Source organism: Clinocottus analis, unplaced genomic scaffold (genome assembly GCF_023055335.1).
Source record: "Clinocottus analis isolate CAN_PGR_092001 unplaced genomic scaffold, fCliAna1.0.p SCAF_3, whole genome shotgun sequence".
NCBI classification, from domain to species: Eukaryota; Metazoa; Chordata; class Actinopteri; order Perciformes; family Cottidae; genus Clinocottus; species Clinocottus analis.
The window spans coordinates 15,338,170-15,358,031 of NW_027176042.1; the positions used below are offsets into that span (position 1 = coordinate 15,338,170).

The following is a 19,862-nucleotide window of genomic DNA, read 5'->3' on the forward strand; positions in this document are numbered from 1 at the left end:
ATAAGCCAGTATGATCAGGGGAGGGATCGAGTGAGATTAAAAGATTTAAGGCTCCATTTGCCTATGAATATCTGATGCCTATCTGAGGGAAGAGCCAGTGATCCTCTGTCAGGTCGTGGAGGTGTCAGAATAAATCTACCTTATCTCCATCTGGCCACTTTTCAACTGTTTCTTAAGTGAACGTGTGGCCACATTCCTGTTGTGCCAGGCAAGTCTCTGCAATCAATGAGTCGTAGAGAAGCATCAAATGTTTCTTCTCATCTGAAATGACTGTCGGCTTGGTTATTCTCTCTTCTCTTTTTTTTAATTTGAAGTATAGTAAAGGATTCATGTCTCCTTCAAAAAGCAAACACTGTTCCACACTGTGAGACTGCCAACACCAGCAGATACTGAACAATTGTTTGGCTCAGACCTGGCATCTGAAAGCTTCTCAGCGCAACTCAATGTTGGCATCAGCCAGCAAATAAAAATCTGTAGCTGGCAGTCACAGCCTGATCAAGTTGTGAAATGACCTCAGTACTATTTTGATACTCCAGTTTCTTCTGGACATTCAAAAGGAGTGCATCTAAATGCAAAGCTTTAAACCTTATTGTTGATGGCAGTTTGGACACAGATTGCATGGCTGTTAATTTGTCTCAGCAAAACATTACTTCTCTGAGGGGAAATAAAGTCACATTATCACAAGTCCCCATGTGTCCTGTATGACAGCCAGCATGTGCATTTCACATGGTGTATTCTGCAATAAAGTAATTATGGGGATATTTAAATTCTAATTGTTGTTTGAGATTCCACACAAATGCATGCCTTTGCTTATTTATTTGCTTTATTTTGCTTAATATGTATAATATTCATTTCAACACTATGAATCAACTTCAGGGGACTGTCAGCGCAAAAGTAGCTTGAATGCAACTGTGTTCCAATAAAAACTGAATATGAAAATATGAGAGATGTGATATGATCCTTTCTGTTACTTCAGTGTGAAATGTAACACAACGCAAGCACACATATCTGTTTCCAAATGTTTTTTAAGTCATTCAAACTAGATTTAAAACTGTCTCGTTCTTATTGTTCTTCTTCTAAGGAAAACGTATATATTTTTGATTGTTGTGGAACATCTCCGCCAGTCATTTTAAGTGATTTTACCTCTGTAGCCCCTCTGGACGGTAAGAAGATGCAGATCAGACTGGCTTTGTGCTACATTTGGGGGCGGGGCCGAGCGCAGGGATGCTAAGGTAGGGTCCCTCCCCCCCGTGGGTGTGTCCACTGCCGGGAGACCTCAGTGTGTCCACCTGCAGAAGCCGCTTTCCTGCACTACACACTTGAGCGTCGCTGCGCGTGCTAGACGCTCCTCTCTGCCACTCTTCTCCAGGAACAACTCTTTGTTTCAAACCTCCTTCAGTGGAAAATACAGAATCTGTTGATGCGATTTAGAGATCACTTCAAGTTAAAGGCGGCTGCGTCAAGTTAATTTAAATCCAAGCTTTGTTCGGCTCTGGGGATAATCGGGCAGGATCTGCGGCGGATACACTGATACTCCTGCGTGCGGGCAGAGGAGCTCAAAGGATCTGGAGTGGATGGTTTTAAATGTCGACCAGCTTTAACACAATATTCACTGGACGGGACTAGAAGGTAGGTCATAATGCAAGTGACGTTTTGATTCATTATCTGTATTGTGACGGATGCTCTTATAAAACAGTGGGAGCCAGCTAGGAGTCCAAAAAGAATGATGCATGCTTCATGTGCAAAATTGTTGCTCTAATATTTAAAAATATCTTCAATATTCTGTCAATGTCTGAATATTGAGAGCAATTTATTTTAAGAAATACTTCATTGAACCCATGTGTATGTGTTTCGCGGATCTTCTCTGGCGCGTGGGAGGTAGTTTTAAATGATCTCAATCCTCTCAAATACACATTTCAAATACTTAATATGTGTGTGCGTGTTTGGTTGACAACGTGCATGAAGCTCCGAAAGTTTTGGCTGCATATGTGATGCTGTATCTTCACGATCTGCTGTCTTCACAGTGATCGAATATAGTCTAGTAACTAGCACTCAAGCTTACTTTTCACTACCTAAAATCCTCTTATAAACGGCACGTGGTTCGTGTTCATGTCCTCATAACTCAAAGCCCATGCAGTCACGCTTTATTTTGGTTAACGGTCGGTCGCTTTGGAGTTGTGCCTTCAGGGCTCAATGTGGAACTTGATCTTAAACCCTGACTGTCAGATTGACCTCACACTTAAATCCACGTTTACGAGATGCATGGATAATTGCATGGACAAAACGCAGCGCTGTTAACATTGTTTATTTTCTCCAACCGTACGGTAAATTAATTGTGCAAGCTTTATTTCTCCAAATATACAGTTGTGCCACCTCATCCGCCCGCTAATAACTTGGGCACGTCTTTAAATCCTTTTATGGGGATATTATTTACTTCACCTCCCTTTGTGGCTAATATACTCGCACGTTGATGGCGAGCAGTGTTCGTGCACGCGCACCATGGCATAACGAGGGTTCTGAAATGCACTTCTTTGTATATGTGACAGTGGCATTATTTCTTGACCAGGTATGTGTGCTTTCCCAACTGTGTCTATATGAAAAGTGATAGGGAGGTGCACACAGCTCCTCTTTCTCCAGCGGGAAGGAGACTCCTTTCATCCACACTGTTGCTCACACAGCAGCAGACAGGCGAGAATATCAGACACAGGCAATGATAACAGGAGAGAAGCATTACAACGAGAGTCATCATAAAACACAATGATGGGGAACCAACTTTCTTTCCAGACTTCTACAACTGATTTTATGCATTTACACTCCCCCATAATATACATTATACAAGGAACCTAATAAAATGAAACATAGATCCAGTTGTTATCTTTGTGTCTCCGTCTCCGTGTAGTTGGTGTGTGACTTCAGTACCAAAGAGCTTTATCAAGACCACACAATCTAGCTACGTGGCTGAAATGTGTTGCTGCTGTTGGTTTAAACTTGAAAGTACAGGCTTATTGACGGATGCTCATCCCCATCTGTCCCTCAGCTCCTGGACTCTTCTTCTGCTCTGTTAACAAACAGAGGGACAATGTTGTGGGACAAACTGTACTGGCTACTGGCCCTGTTGGCCTTATCGTCCGCGGCGCTGCTCGCCTCCAATGAGCCCCTCTCCACTCCCCGGATCTTCCTGTCCTTCAAAGGTAAGGCACTCTGAACACTTGCCGCGTCTGTGACCCAGTTTGTGTATGCTGTGCTTCTCTACACGGATATGTAGATTTGATCACCAGAGTAATGGTTGTTTCTGTCATCAGCCTTTTATTTCTCGGTCTTGTTGTGGGTAAACTATTGGCACTAGCTGAATTCAGAGCTTGGCAAGCCTGTCATTTATTCCTTTACTGCCTAACAGAGAGTTTGATTGTGTGTCGTGAGGAGAAGGATGAGGAGATGTGCTGCTGATTGTCCTGACTATTCAGGACCAGAGAATATGTCTTCATTTAATCGCCTGGCTGCCATTAGTTCCTCAAACAGGCCTTTGTGCGACCTCGACTCCCTTCTGAAATCAAGTCAGATTTAACACTTGGCTGGGCACACACTCAGGGCGCAGATCCAGCATGTTATGAATGTCTGCCAGTGCCACATGAGGCCCTGTGTGTGTGTGTGTGTGTGTGTGTGTGTGTGTTGAACTGTCCTGTTAAAATAGGTCTCAGCGGTGCAGTCTTCGGTGTTTTGTCATTCCAGCATCGGCGTAGCCACCGTGCCCATTGTGTACTTGTGAAGCTCCTGAGGTTTTACAGTGGCCGACCACTATAAGAAGATTTTAATAAGGATCGGTCATGAGGTCACCACACTTAAGATATCAATTCTGGATCGAGTTTGAACATGTAGAAACACTGAATGAGAGCTGCTAATCCTGGCATTGGAATAATATACGAAACATTTGTTGGAAAATGTTTTTTTTTTAATGGCATCTAATCTTTTATTTGTCTCCAGTCATATCTAATCAACACAGTTATAGCAGAAATAACTAATTTGATTGCATTTGTTTGTTGTTACTTCATGTCATGGTCTTTTGCTAAGCTGATTAAAACCTCTCTCTTGATCAGATACAATGCTTACCTGTTCACCATCTTTCTCTCTCACCAAGTTGGATTTCACCCTCCACTGGCCTCACATATACTAGAAAAGAGTTAATTTATTTTCTGCTTATTTTAATCGAGCTCCTTTTGGTTTTTAATTAGTTTTGGAGGTTACTTTATGCCTCACAGAGCAACTTGAGATAGCTGGAGAATAGAAATGAACCTGAGGCTGTGCATTCCCTAATTGTATTGGTTTTACACCGTACTGCTGGGAATAGCTCCGTAATGTGCTTTTATTAATTTTTTATGTGCACGTGTACTTAACCAAATACTTGCCGTTAGTTTGTATGATGATTGTCACAGTGCTGACACACACATTTGCTGTAATAAGTGCCTTCTGATAACATATTCAAAGTAAATTTTTAATAAGCATTTCAATGTTGATGATGAAACAGATCGAGGAAAAGAGCTACACATGTATTCTGTCGACTGTAACAGCTAAAGAGTATTTTTTTCTTAAATTGCGCATTTGGATTTGCTTCTGTCGATGACCCAGCGTCACATGTTTATCCACAAAGGTTACACAGTATCAATTTCCACTGATTATTTGCTCTTAGACAAGATGTTGTTGCTTTTGGCTGAAATCCAAAGCTTGTCTCTGCTTTTCAATTATTTGCCCTATATCAAAGAAACATACAAGGGATCATACACATATGGAAACACGCTCTTTTCTCTTAAAGAACATCATAATATCTCCTATGGCAAATACAGTATACAGTATTATAACTGCTTTTCAGTGTGATCATCTGCTATAAACCCCCATCCGTGAATTTCCGTTCCTCCATTTATTAATCACGACTTTCCATCTGTGTTTATTTTGTACCGTTTTTACTGTTTTCCTGGAAATCTTCATAGCTGAAAGCTAAATGATTTTCATGCATAAAAGCCTGAACAAATCAGATGACATGTAGCATCACAGTGCACGCAGCAGGTTAAGAGAAAATCCTGCTCTTTGGTATTTGACGTATTGCTTGAACCAGTAGTTACTTTCTATTTTATACATAGTTGTCCTAATAGGAATTGTGTTTTTTCTTCCCATTGTTCAATACAAAAGATGGAATATACTATAATATTTTTTTGTATTGTGGTTTTTGTTAATCATTATTCAACATTTAAATTCCATGTCTGCAGGATTCCCAAATAAAAAAAATGAAACACCAACCCAGTGAGTACATTTTCACCACCAGATTACTGAAAACTAAACAACCATAAGCAACCTAAGCAGATGATTTTGTCTTTTGAGGTTCCTAAAGTAGCTACTGAGTGAGTTTGTGATAAGGACCAAGTGAGCAAACAGGCTGAAACTAAAGGAATGTCCATTCAAACCTTTTAGGATAGATCATCAACCCAGGCTACAAAAGAGATGCACGCACACACACACACACACACACACACACACACACACACACACACACACACACACACACTCAGACACACTCAGACACACACACACACACACACACACACACACACTCAGACACACACGCCTACAAAATACCAGGTTGCAATGCTCTCAAACTAAACAGTGTGTTTTCCAAAAAAATGTATAACAGCATGCTATATTTAGTTCAATTAATTAAAAGTTGGGATTAAGAAAATCCCTTTTTTAAAATAACATAGATATTAGACGTATGGATGATATTCCATAAAGAACAAGTCACAGTTACGTCGATGTATTCTTCTTTCCCATAAAAGACTGAACGAGGCTGGCTTAGATCAGCTGCTGAGAACGCCTATATTTACTTTTAAACAAGGTCTATAATCACGTGCTATTTTAGTGTGTGGGGCTCTGCGAGGTTGTGACCCTTCAAACAGAAGCCGAGGTTAACTGCCCTCAAACTGTGGGAGAATGGCACCATATTAACAAGTAATAGCTTGTTGCGCTAATCCTCTGGCCCATTTGAAAGTGTTTAACTTTGTTTTTCTCCGACCTCTTTAGGCCTCGGTGGAACACCTGGGTATAAAGTTAGCCCTGGGAAGAAAGCCAGACAAAGCCGTGCGGTCCTGTAATTCTCAGGGACAATCGTAAGGTTACTCCAGCCTCTGCACTTTCCTTGGCGCTCTTTGTGTCTCACGTAATGCGTCAATGATTGTCACGCCAGAACAAAGGCTTCATTATCTGCTCATCCCTCCTGACAGTTTTCAGGGTTAAGATCAGAAATGAAAAGATGTCCTCCACCTCTTCGTTCTTTTGAAGAAGTAGGAGCTGCTACTGAGTTTGAACTTGACTGCTTCTTCTCTCCAACAATAGCCCAAGCTTTCACAAATTATGTTCTAGAGGCAGATTTATGTGTGTGTGTATATATATATAGTACACGAGAGAGGCCCTTTGTCTTCCTAAAGAACTACATGACAGTGACGTTCCTCCATGTAGGTGGTCCTGTACCGTTGATGTCCTTTTCACTCCTCTGATGAAATACAAAATATTTGTATCCATAATGTTCCTTGTTGTGCCCTGAGACATTACACCTCTCTCTAGACTGTCACAGGTATACCAAAGTGTGTCTCCTTGCACCTCACTTCTTCTAGACAGTATATATTATGTAGCACTGGAGACGGAGCAAAGCCGAGCCTCGCTGCAAGCAAGTCTCTGCAATCAATGAGCTGCTGAGAGCTTATCCTGCTAGCACATGACCTCTGGCTTCCTGGATGGATCTTTAGTCCGGCCTGTGAAGTCCTGAGTGACAGGGTGCTCACCTGCAACAATCCCACAGACTTACAAAAATACAATAGACACATATCCCTGAGCCGATTGTCTTGATCTGTCTCCTTCAAACAGAAGTGAACAGGCTGCATGGAACCAGCTACTGTGATTGGCTCATCATCGAAGGCCATTGCTTGTTCTCATAACCCAGAAACACTCCTCCTGTTCAGCTACAAAAATGGTGTCATTAATACGCCATGTTGTCATACCACAGTACACATTACAGTGCATTATATTACATGCATCATCAGAGATGTTAAACATAATGAGACATGCATTGCATGGTGAAACTTACTTGGCAGATTGCCACAATGTCACAATTTATGGGTAATACTCAGTGATAATTAATACACATCTACAGTGTGAGGGGCTTATGTTATTACTTTGCCTGATGAACATCCATATGCAGTATAAAGGTGACCAACATGCGCAAACGTTGGCATATTGATATGCTATGTCACTGACATTGCTATGGAAAAAAATGAAGTAATGTAAAAAGCTGAAGCTTTAGGAAATCAAAAAAAAAACATTTGTTCTCAACTAAATAAGTGTTTTTTTTATTTTTGAGAAACAAGCTGAAAACCAGCAGCAACATGAGTGTTTTTAGTTTTTTCCACAAAAGCAAATAAGCTTTTTGCACTGGCTAAAGTCCATTGTGCACATACAGTGTTATCTCATTCAAATCCTCTGCGCCCCTCTCCCTACCAGCTGTGCTTGTTTACTCCTTTCCCAGCAGATAATCATCATTGGATCATCGGTACATGAGTGTAACAAGTTTGTCACAGTCTCTCTCCTACATGCGTTCAAATCCTTAGAAATGAAGGATGGCAGAAAGTTTTTTCTAAATGTCTTTTGGTCACGTTGCTGCTCATTTGTACACACAGTACTTGGATGCAGTTGGTGCTCTTAGCATGCGTCATACAACGTGTACAACATTGTACCTGTTGGCAAACTACTCCAAAGCGGCCTCCCTTCCATATTATCTCCATTAGCGAATGTCAGGTCACTGCAAAAATGTTTCCACAGAGTAATGTGTGGTGGCTGTGGCACGCAAGCCCGCAGCAATTATTACAATACTTTTGTACTTTCTCTCCAGAGATGATGCTGCTGTTAGAGGAGAGGAGGGGGCTAGTGCAACCCAGCAACCTCTGCTCTGCAGGATGCATGCTGTCAAACTATGATTATTCAGGAGCGAAAAACAGAAGGCGACAGCTCCAGTGCTAAATATAGTGTCCTTCCTGTCTGTTTCTTTCTCTTTTTTATCTCCCTCTGCCTCATCGTCCTACTCCTCTGCCTTTACTCTACACTCACACCCTCTTTAGTTGCTTGTTGATAAGAGGTTGGCAGTGTGAGGTGAGGGACGAGAGCACCCAGTATGTCGCCAAAGGAGCTGATGTTGTACACTTAAGAGGCAAAAGGGGAGGGGGAAAGGGGGAAGGTTATAAAGTGCCTAGACTTTCCTTGAGAGTAGGGCACACCGGTGAGGGAGCAAGGCAATCTATAAGGGAGGTGTGGGTGCATACATGCACAGAAAGGTTTTGCCTATTAGCTCAGTAAACGTGCAGTAAGGGCAGTGCTAACCTCGATCGCATGGCTTGAAATGAAATAATGTCTTCTTTCCCTGTGTAGCCCTTTTTAGTCTTTTTTTCTCTCACTCAAAACATTGCTGTTTCCCCACTCGTTAATGATGTCACAGAGAGACATACACAGTGAAAAGCTCTAAATTAAAATGACTCTTCTGCGATTTTAATATTTCTTCTGAGCAAGCACAGCCTATGCCTAAGCACGTGTTAATGTTGGAATCGCCCCCTGTGGTGACACAAATGCACTACATCCAAATGAAACCACTGATCCAGAATAAACCTTTCTTCCACTGTGAAATGTGTCTTAATGACTTGATATTTGTTTTTATCACTAAGTGCTTCCTGGGTAGTTTTCTTTTTTTTTTTTTTTAACTCAAGTGACCAAGAAAGTACATGATGAACATAGTGACAGAAGCCTCTAGATTTGAATTTCTTTTAAAGCACTGCTTGTGTTCCTATTATTTTTTTTTCATCCACAATGTTCCTCAACCAGAAGCACAGAAGTCTGGATAATAAACCGAGCATACGACTGATTGAATTGTTCCACCGTTTTTCATGTTTCTTCCTTTGGTTTGGTACGTCTGACATTGAGGCAGAATCCAAAACTAACCTGATCTAAACTGCTGCATGTTTCATCAAGTTTCTACAAACCATTATCATTAGCTTCCGCTTGCTGTTGGTGTTGTGTGCACACATGATTGAAAGTTTAATGCCCATTTAATCCTTTGAAGTGCTCCAACTGACCACATCACCTAATGTTGTGTGCTAAAACGTTCTGTTTTTCATATTTATTTTGTCAGATCCTCTGTGTGTACATGATAGTTACTAACGGGGGATGCTTTGGCAGGCTTAAAAAAAAAAAACACTTCCAGTTCCCGGTCTACTGTGTAAAGGGGGGCAATGCTCAGCAGGGTGTGACACACACTAGTGTGTGTGTGTGTGTGTGTGTGTGTGTGTGTGTGTGTGTGTGTGTGTGTGTGTGTGTGTGTGTGTGTGTGTGTGTGTGTGTGTGTGTGTGTGTGTGTGTGTGTTGAGTGACAGAAAGTGCATCCTGGTGTGTGTTTGTGTCTCTTTTGTTTCCTGCTGCAGCCATTTTCTGAGATTGAAATGTGTTAGACAGCATAAAAATAGACTTAGGCCACAGAGGTACATCAGACAGATGTACCTCTCATACCAGTCATTTCTTCCTCATGTTGGAGGAACGTGATTGGCTCGGGCAGTTAAAGTGTTTAGTGTGCTGCTGTTTTTTGTCTGGTTTGTAACCGAGCTCCTAACTCCTGAGGTGTGATTTTAATCATTATTAGAGGACAGATTATTATGCATCCTGTGATCAACCTCAGGATGCGAGAGTTGTGGTTGGAAACAGAATTAGAGAGCGAGTAATGGCTTTGACAATAAGTGGTTCTCGGCAGATTCAAAGTGACAGAGGAATGAGGAGAGAGTCTTTTTAATATTCATGTCAAGTCCATATGGTTATGTCTGCAATGTTTGTGTTTATATGCATGTGCTCACACACTTGCAGAGCTTCTGTAAAGCGCTATATATATATATATATATATATATATATATATATATATATATATATATATATATATATATATATATATATATATATATATATATATATATATATATATGACACATGCTTTGCTTTGGTTGCCATGGCGACGTCTATCTGTCACTCCTCACAAACCGAATTGGTTTCAAATAATTCTCTCCACCGAGGAGATGTGGGACGTAACACACAGCATTGTGCTTATTTCCCCTGATGTCAGCCGTCTCTTCTTCTCTCAGGAAATCCTGAAGTAAAGCAGCATGGAGGCTTCCAGGCTCAGTCAAGACAAACTACAAGATTAATTTGCTAAAACAATAGACTGTTATAAGGCGCTCTTGTGAAAGTGTTGGGGAGGGTTTGAGACTTAAATGAACGAATAAGTGGTTTCTCTGTGTTGAGGCTTCGCCCGACTGAACATGCTCTCCAGATGTAGCCTGAAATTAAGGAGACAGCAGGTCAAGGTCACCCCTCCACTTATTTACTCAGACAGCTATCAATTATTATCATTTGTCTGTCAGCGTTGGGATCCTGTTAATGCAGTGTCATTGACCTCGTTCATATGGTGACGATTGTGAACACTTGGGGTGGGAAAACACAAATATACATAGACGTGTGTGTGTGTGTGTGTGTGTGTGTGTGTGTGTGTGTGTGTGTGTGTGTGTGTGTGTGTGTGTGTGGACATTTCTGTAAACAATGTTTAGGTTTTTGCCTTTAGTCAACTCTTTGCGTCGAGTGAAGTATACAAGGAGCAACGCATAGGGCAAGTGACATAATATATCGAGCAATTGTCATTGACTGGGGGGTGGCTGGGGCTGTCAGATACAAATGACTCAAAAATTGTTATATTTAAAAAAAAAAAAAGTAGAAATACTGCATCTCTGATTGTAACAAATATTGCGTAATTATTGTCATTTGGGCGAATGACGGTCAATTTGATTTTTCCAGATTCATTCATAAAGACTTCTTCAAGTTACATTATTACTGGACAACAAGGTCAGCAATTCTGAAACAATTTGCAGAAAAGGCGATTAAATAATTCTGACAATGGATAACGGAAGTGGTTTTATGAAGCACACATGCATTTATGGTTTTATCTTTTCAAATCAAACACTACTTGGTTGTGAAATGATCAGATAAAAGAAGCTGTTTAAGTGTGTCTGACTTCACATCAGCGCAGACAGGCTTGAGGAGAGCTATCTGTGGAGCTATTGTTGCTACCACCTGTCTCAGGGGAGGTTTGGCGGCCCCATCACATTAATGTTATCTGAATTGGACATGAGTGACTTGTTGTCTCCCTGTGGACATGGACTGACATGTTGAATTCAAAGAGCTTGTCTAGTTCCAACTCCGACATCATCCAGGAGGAAGGGAAGGAGCCGGTGAGACTCAGATCAGAAGTGCAAGAGTCAAAGTGAGGGCTGTCAGGAAAATGGGGTGAGTGGAGGGAAATGTGAAGGGAGCGATAGAGCAGACTCAGATGGGGCTCTCCGAGAGTGCTAATGGACTACAGGGCATCAGTGTCAGGTTTGCTATCTCGGTCAGAGTGTGTATAGATGGAAGGATTTAACAAGGAGGATAGGAGTGTGGGTGCAGACTTACTCAGAACAAATTGTGTGTCTGCTTCCCATTAGCGGTGTACGAGTGTCGGTTGAGATGGTTCACCTCAGCTGGTGACTGTTCAGCTCCACGCCAAAGCCCCGGCAATAACCTCGCACCGCAAGGTTTGATTTTGGAGTCAATGAAAAGTGCTGACTTTCCTCACACTCACATGTTGTCATATAGTTTGTCTCAGCACCTCTGAATATTTGGACAAGCCCAAAGTGCGTTCTGAACCATGCATCTATTCATGGACGATACAAAATGATGTCAAGCCAAAGTACGAATATTTCTCTTTGCAGAGTGTTTATACAACCAAAGTGCTGTAGCAGACTCTGGGCCAGTTTGGCAAAGTTTTATGGGAAATGCCTCCTTTTTTTAAATTAAAAGTCAAAGTTGTTTTTTAGGCATGAGCTGGGCAACCTCAAACTTAATTTCAGGTGTGAGAGATTGAGACTAATAGTCCATCAAGCCTCTTCATGTGAACAGTATAAATTGGATGAAGACCAAGTCGCTGTCTATGTGATTATGGGAGAAATTAGCCTGTAGTTGAGCCTGACCATGATCCTGTGGGAGGCTGCAGTAGTGTTTTCTCACTATTGGATTTAAAAAGCCAGAACATTCCTCTTTCTCCTCCTGCTCCTGTCAGAGCTGGGTATCATCTTCAGCCCCCCTAGTTTTCATATGCTCTTCATACGTTCTCTCTACAGCATGCATAATTGGTGAAAACTGAGTACTCGGTCAGATGCTAACATCATTACAAAGCCCACCTTCAATGGTCGAGATGTAAATGCTTGGTAAATAGCAAAGCCTCCCTTGTCAAATTGATCTTGTTTCAATCGGATTTGTATTCCCCACGTTCCATTAGCTGCCGTGGCTTTGGGAAAGTAATGCCTGAGTTTGAAGGTCAGACCTCTGAGTGAGATCACCCCAGTGTGGGCGAGAACCCCCCCTGAACCCATGCCGCCCTGGAAGAACAAGAGAGCCAACAGCCAAGCCGAGGAGGAGGAAGGGCAGAATGTGGTGGAACATGAGGTTTCCAGCCCTTGTTTTCTGGGTTCATGCACTGATGGGCTTCCTGATAATGTGCTGATTGTGGAAGGGAGGAGATGGCCTCTCATCCCTGATCATTGTGGCGGTTGCATTGACGTGATGCCAAGATTCTTTTTTTCCGTGCGTGGCCCGTTCACGCCCCTTTGCCTCCACGCTTTGTTAGTCAGCCCTGTTCTCAGGAACCCTCTCTAGGTGTCCCTAATGGTATGTTGGCAGTGCTGTCCATGGTATCTGTGCCACATGTGTGTCTGTGTGACGGTATACATATGTATGAATGAGAAATAGGAGCAAGGGCCTCCTATGTTGCTGTTGTTATTGTTGTTGTTGGTGTCGACGCCTCACTCATCCCCGTGAATGGACTGCTCGGTCTCAATAGAAGAGGGGCGTTTGTGTGGGCTGGGTCCATCATTCATTTACTTCATTCATGTGCCTGGGGAAGCGGAGGGGGAGTGGCACATTGGCACAGTGTTAACCCTCAAAGCATCTGGGTCCGTCCTCTTCCTCCCTCTGCTCGCTCTCTCTTTATGTCTCTCAACATTCTCGTCTCTGACTTTTTTTTTTTTTCCTTCTCTTGGCACAAACGCCGAAACAGTCATCACTCAAAGCTTGGCTGTGATCCGGCGCTTTCATGTTCTGTAGGATTTCATGTTGGATGAATTGATGTGCTCGTCTGGACCATGTGCTCCTCCGCACTACAATGATGGAAGACCACAGACGGCCCCAGAGAGAGCTTATAGGAAGCGGCACCTCCTGGCACATTTCTTTTCCACGGCTGACAGATCGAGTTTTAATGTGGTCGACTCGTCTGAGAATCACAGAGGAAACAAAAAGTGTCTTTTGACATTGGGGAAGATCCCCCACCTAAATGATGCTTTGTGTAATCGCATTTAGAAAGTATAAAACACTTGGAATTCATTAGTCTGTGGCTTTTTATTACACCAATGTCACACACATAAAGAACTGGTGCACAGCGTGAAATATACCGTTTCACCACCACGGCCAGATGACACTGTCCTACTAAACCATCTATGCATGATTAATTAGTCACAAGCCATTGCAATGCGTTTCAAACAAATTAGACCCCAAGAACAGCAGGAACCACACCACACTGCATTTGTTGACATTTAACAGGATTGTTCTGTGTCACTAAAAGCCATATTGTTTTGTAGTTGCAAAGATATTGATGAATGCTCAACTTCTACAGATGAGTTGTACTCATACTACTTCTTGACACACTACTAATATAGTCAAGCATGCAGCATCACTGCACAGCATTTCCATGTACTAGAGGTCTGCAGTTCATTGGGTTTGGTGATAATAAAGTTAAATACTAAAGCTCTAAACTTGTAAAGGTCCTTTCAGACACAACATGACAACAGATGTGCCCTGAACTTTTGTCATGTCTAAAAGGGCCTTAATTGCTTTAAAAAACTAAATGTTTCATTATGATAAAGGCACATCAAGTAATTCAAACAGGGTAATGTTGCTGGAAAGGATGTTTTCTTTAACTTTTGAGGAAGCTACGTTAGCTCCCTTTTATATTACATCCAGTTTCAAAGTCCCACATTCCTGTGTGTGATCTACAAGTATTTTTAAGCAGGTTATCCAAATGTGTAATGTCATACATTTGTATAAACCGAGTCTTTTTTTCACCATCAATCAACAAGTGACAAACTATGACGATGAAGAAGCAGCTGTTGAGATAACTTCTGGGGATTGAACCAATGTATTGCATCATGAGTTTGACTGTCCTTTGCATACTTTTGGTATCACGGTAGTCCTGTTGCAGTGAGTTCCAGTATTCAGTTAAAATTATTTTTATTAATGTTTCATTGGATGACGGTCAAAAGATAAGTTCTCAGCACTCCCAAATCTCTCTTGCGTGACTGTTGGGAAAGATTCACTCGCTCTTAAGATGATCATAACCAGACTGCTGGAAACACTACAAGAAGAAATATGGCAAGCTGCAAACAAATAAGCTCCCAGCAGAAAATTAAACGTGTCTTCTGTTCTGATCTGATGAATGAAAAACAGATATTGAAGTAGAAGAAGGGAGTGTGAGAGCGAGCGGGAGAGGGCACTCAAAAATATAAATCTCTATCTCTCTATTTCTGGTGCGGATCAGTCTGTGCTTGGTTGCCTTATCAGTGCAGAGCGGATGGCCAAGCGCTGATTTATGAGCAGGTATGATAGCAGAAGATAAGAGGGATTTTAGCCTCCATGTGTCTGTGCAATCACCGGCCTCCTTCAACACCCCATGTGAGGAAGGAGGGAGAGACTGTGACTAAGATTTCTTTCTGTCACGCATGTTGTCTCCTAACTGATTAGGACTCTTGCCTTCCTCACGTTTTTTTTTCTTCTTTTTCTTTTATATCTTGCTTTGTCTCTCCCATCCTCCAATTGAAACAGGTACTTCCAGCTAATACTTTCTTTTGTAAGAACTGCCTGAGCATCTTGCACCTGGATGTTTAAGTACAGACTTACTGCTTTTAGCAGTGCTGTGGCATGAGCCTGAAGCCAAATAGCTACGAATAGCTAGATCCGACAGTAAAAGTGAATACAAGACTCTATTGTGTTGCATCATGGCTTTTTAACTGTTGGAAAAGTTATTTCAACAATCATCTATCTCCTATTGTGTGCATACTAAATCTCCCTGTGCAGAACTGCCAACAATAACATGCCATAGAAATGACCATGTTAAGTTTGCTGGCATTTGTGTGAATAGACTGAAATCTGAATAGGGGGTCTCAGTCATCTTTTCCCATTTCATGTCTAGTGTGTATGAATTGCAGTGTGATATTGGCATGAAGAGTTTACAAGAACCAGAGGCATTGATGTCATTTGTGTTGGGCAGACATGTCATGTAGATTTAGGATGTGATCCATATTTTACTTTATTCTGCCTTTTCTTCAAAGCATCTCAGTTTTGCAACTTATTCCTCTTGTCTGCAAAACCTCACCATTCAAACTCCACAAATTACATTTGGGATACTTATCCTTATTAATATGAATTTCTTCCAACTAGTGCCATTTAAATATCCTCTCCCCACGGCCTCAAAGCAGCCACACTCTGGATACCGCCCCTTATGGTCATGGGTGAGAAGAAGGTCGCAGGGTCACGGGGTAGGATGTCCCACCTGTCCATCAAACATGAAAGCAGTCAAATGAACAGGCGCTGGTGTTTTAAATGGGAGGGGTGAGAGCGTCAGTCAGCGAAGGGAGTAAAAAGGCCGTGGATTACACAGACAGACAGTAATCTATAGGTCTGTCGGCCTGTCAGTCAGCCTGACCTTGGGTAGCTTTGCTTTAATTGCAGGCTGGGATGAGAGTGGGGCTTGCCTGTAGCAGACAATTCACATTATCCATTTAAGTTGTAATGGCTGCCAACATGTTTCATCTTGAATGACATTTTTTTTGCTTTCAAAGCACATTTTTAACCTATTGGAATGTAAATGGATGTTTTAGCCTGTAATTATTTTCTGTGAAGCCCTCTCTAATGCAGACCAGTCCTGCTGGGAAAGACCATCACAGGCAACATTCCTCTGGTCACATTCTGAAGTCCCTGTTTCCTTTTTGGAGGATACTTAAAAAAACATAACTCCAATGCTGATGGTGGTCGAAGCTGACTGCTGCCCTGTGAGATTACGCCTCAAGTCTGCACCTGTTTGCTGTTTTCTGCAACTGTGTGATGTACGTCTTCTTTCACAGCTCTGAAAAGCCCAGCTATCACTTTGTCTAATTATCACAGAGGCCCTTTGACCGAGAAACAAGACAGATGATGTATGGTGATGAATTGCAAAAGTCAAAACAAACCATGAAATATTTTTCATCTGGAAAAAACTGAAAGATCCATGCATCAATGCGAAAAATAATTTTAATATGATCTTTTTACTGCAGTCTTTACAGTTTGAATATGTTGTGAAACCAAACTATTTCCATAACAATGTTCTATAACATTCCTTTCTGCCACCTCTTCCCCCACTTCAGCCCTTTGCTCCACCTCCCTCTGTTCCCTCTAACACCACCTCCCATCATACAACCACTCTCCCACTTAGAAAAGATGAATGCCCTTGACTGACAGTCATCATCCCCCACTTTGTTTTCTCCATTCGTCTGCCCCCATTTATGCCAAATAGACAGACAGATAGCAAATGGACAAGTTAACATGAACTCAGCACCCAGGCAGCTTATTCTCACCAGTTGGTCTCCCTTCTCTCTTTTCTTCCTGCAGCTCTCACCAAACTGTCCTGCTGTGTTTGATTGAATGTTTGGATCAAATCTCTGTTTATGTACATGGGTCCTTTGTGTGAGTGTATTGGTTCGTTGGCTGTAATAAATGTCATGCTTTTAAATGTACCAACAAAAAAAAAGACTGTTGAATGAGGCACATACGAAAGATGGTTGTAATGCAAATATCTAGTGAGATGCGGTCTGGTCCGAGTATCAGCTTGCAGTCATTTGTTGCGCAACATGAAACTCATCATGTCACTAAAGTAAGACTCTGAAACAGATAACACTGCTGCTTGTTCTGTGAAGGGTTCAGGGATAGAGGATACTTAGTATAAGCAGAGCTAGTGCTGGGCCCAAACCCAAAAGTGAAACACTAGCAAAAACATCTCATATTGGTGGGGCTCAAGCTGCTCTCACTCAGGCCATAAGAAGCAAACATAATATTGTTTCTTGACTGCTCCAAAGGAATAACAGCTCAGAAGTTACCTGTAATAACTCGGCAGAGAATAGCTGTGTGTTTATTTTGTTTGAGACTATACTCAAGAATCTTCCGAGTACATTGCTGGTTAATTTATTTTTCTTAGCCAAGCTTGGGATTGCAGAGCTTAAGTGGCTGTAAATGCAGAGTTTGTGATCTGAGTGTAATTACCTTCAGAATTATCTGCTGAGGTCAAAGCCATATTGATCCGCTGGTTCAGCGGTGCACAGTCGGGCCCTAATGGAATGGATTACTGGAGGAATGATGTGTTTGATTTGTTTGCAAAGAACTTCTCCTTTAGAGAGTGTGTTAGCAAACTGAACTAAATATTTATATTTTATTGGATACCTCTACAGTCCTTGTCGAAGACAGTTGAAGAACTAAGTTTAGCCAGAAACCGTATTAAGAAAGTAAGAGTCTACTGCCATGCTAACATCTGTAAAGCAAACATCTGCATACTAACGTTGGTAACATATTATTATGTTTAGCGGATATAATGTTTACCGTTCACAGCAACTTAGATTACTGTACCTAAGTACCTACTGGGAACTTCAGTTGCTTATTAACAGTCTAACATTTGCAAATTAACACTGAACACCAAGTAGAAGCGAAGCTGATGGGAGTGTCACTAGTTTTGCAGGTTTTAGGTCATAAAGCAAAGTAATACACATTTTGAGATGATGACAATGCTTGAAGGAGACCAAAGTTACTTTCTCTTCCTGAAAGGAACATGAATGTTTTATTGACATTTTTTATTGCCATTCATTTTATATAATATTTCAATAAAATGTTGTGCCAATCCATCCCATGGATGCTGAATTATATTAAATGGTAAGTAACTTGCTGATCAGTACTTGCTGATGGTGGTATCAAGAAAAGTCAAGGGATCACCTGTTACTATAGGATTAATCTTCTCGGGACAGTGAACGTACATACCAAATTCCATGGAGTTCCTTCTAATTGTCGTTGAGATATTTCAGCCTTGATGAAAGTGGTGGACCCAACAACAGTGTTATGGTTATGCATGCCCGTCTCGGTCTTTGTGGCACAACTCCCACTCGTTGTTAACTGAGCACAAAGCCTGTCAGACAAATAAGCATTTCCTCACTGCAGGCCCGGACTCCTAACACCCCATCTGAGGACCATGCCACGCTGCTCAACAACCAGCCGCCTGATTGCCGCCCCTGCCTGTCATGTGGCATTAGTGCACGAGGCTCGACCCAGGATCCGTACTGACACGTACCTGGTTGGGGGTGACCCTGCCTTTGTCTAGCAGCCTCGTTGGGTCAAGTGGATGTATGCAGCAGAAGAGCATGCAGTATTATTTTGACCGTGGAGAGGCAGATGGCTTCTGGCGCTTGCCCATTAGCGACTTGTCGTACGATAACTCCACAGATGCTCGCGACCCTGGTGCTCGATTAGCTGCCCTGGCTGGCCATTTGGGACAGAGAGAGCGTTTATATTGACATCACAAACGTCTAAATGGCCATCTTGTTTCACTGAAAATATAGAATACATGGTAACACTTTATAATAAGTACATTCTATTTAGCATTAGTATGAGTGAACACTTAATTTATCATTCGTAATTCAAGCATTGTTCCAACCTTGACACTCATTACATTCTTCATTTATAAGCTTGGCTATTATGTGTTTCATGATTGGGTTTTCACACCTTATAAATTATGGATTCCCCATTTGTAAATTAAGTAATATATGTTCCAAACCAATTATCAAGGACTTATAGATGATTAATTAGATCATTTATGAAGTGTTTTATGCATCATTTAACAAATAATGGCACATTTTTCATTGGCACATTTAATTTGAATGCTCCGGCTGAGCCACTAAGTGCATTTCCATTCTAATGTATCTTAATAAAAAGATCCCAAAAAATGTTGATCATTTGCATTAGCCCCATCTCTTCAGGTGGCCTCTTAGTTGAAGACACACATTACAAAACATCCGCAGTTCAGCTCCAGCCTTTGTTGCTTGTCATCCTGTCACTGACAAACGCCACATGGTGTGTATGTGTGCGGACTGAAGAGACAGTCATTCATTAAAATAACATGAATGCCATTTTATCTATGAAGCAGCACTACAATGTCATGATGTGTCAGAGACATTGCTCCTTGTTTGAATATGTCGTCGACTCACTTCCTCTTCAGTAATTTGCACAACACTTGCTGATGGAACTGGAACTTGATGGAATAATAACTGTTGAGTCGCATTAGACATCTCTCAACTCTTTCTTCATGCTAAATACTTTTAATGGGTGAATCACAAGCCCGTCTTTCATATAAAAATACATCGTCACTGAACACATCATGCATGAATCTCCCCCATCACCCTTCTTTCTCCACCTGTGGCATGCCGGGTGTTAAAGAAGGAGCGTGTTATCGCAATGAGTTGGTATGCAGACGGGAGCTGGTGGATGCTGGCAGGATCAGACAAGCTGAGGAACAGGAAAGGTGTCAGAGGAAGCTATAGGTGATGAGCCATTACACAGGCAGAGAGAGCAAGATTCAAGATACATGG

The 19,862-nt window shown here is 41.7% G+C and overlaps 1 protein-coding gene across 1 annotated transcript in view; it reads left to right on the forward strand.

Moving 5' to 3' along the window:
- The first annotated feature begins 1,383 nt into the window (after positions 1 to 1,383).
- sema3fa (sema domain, immunoglobulin domain (Ig), short basic domain, secreted, (semaphorin) 3Fa) overlaps positions 1,384 to 19,862 on the forward strand; it is a 47,864-nt gene continuing 29,385 nt past the window's right edge. Inside the window, exons 1-2 of the mRNA XM_068595015.1 lie at positions 1,384 to 1,629; positions 3,038 to 3,191. Coding sequence (XP_068451116.1) covers positions 3,080 to 3,191 — 112 coding nt within the window. The 5' untranslated portion in view covers positions 1,384 to 1,629; positions 3,038 to 3,079. The remainder of the gene's footprint in view (positions 1,630 to 3,037; positions 3,192 to 19,862) is intronic.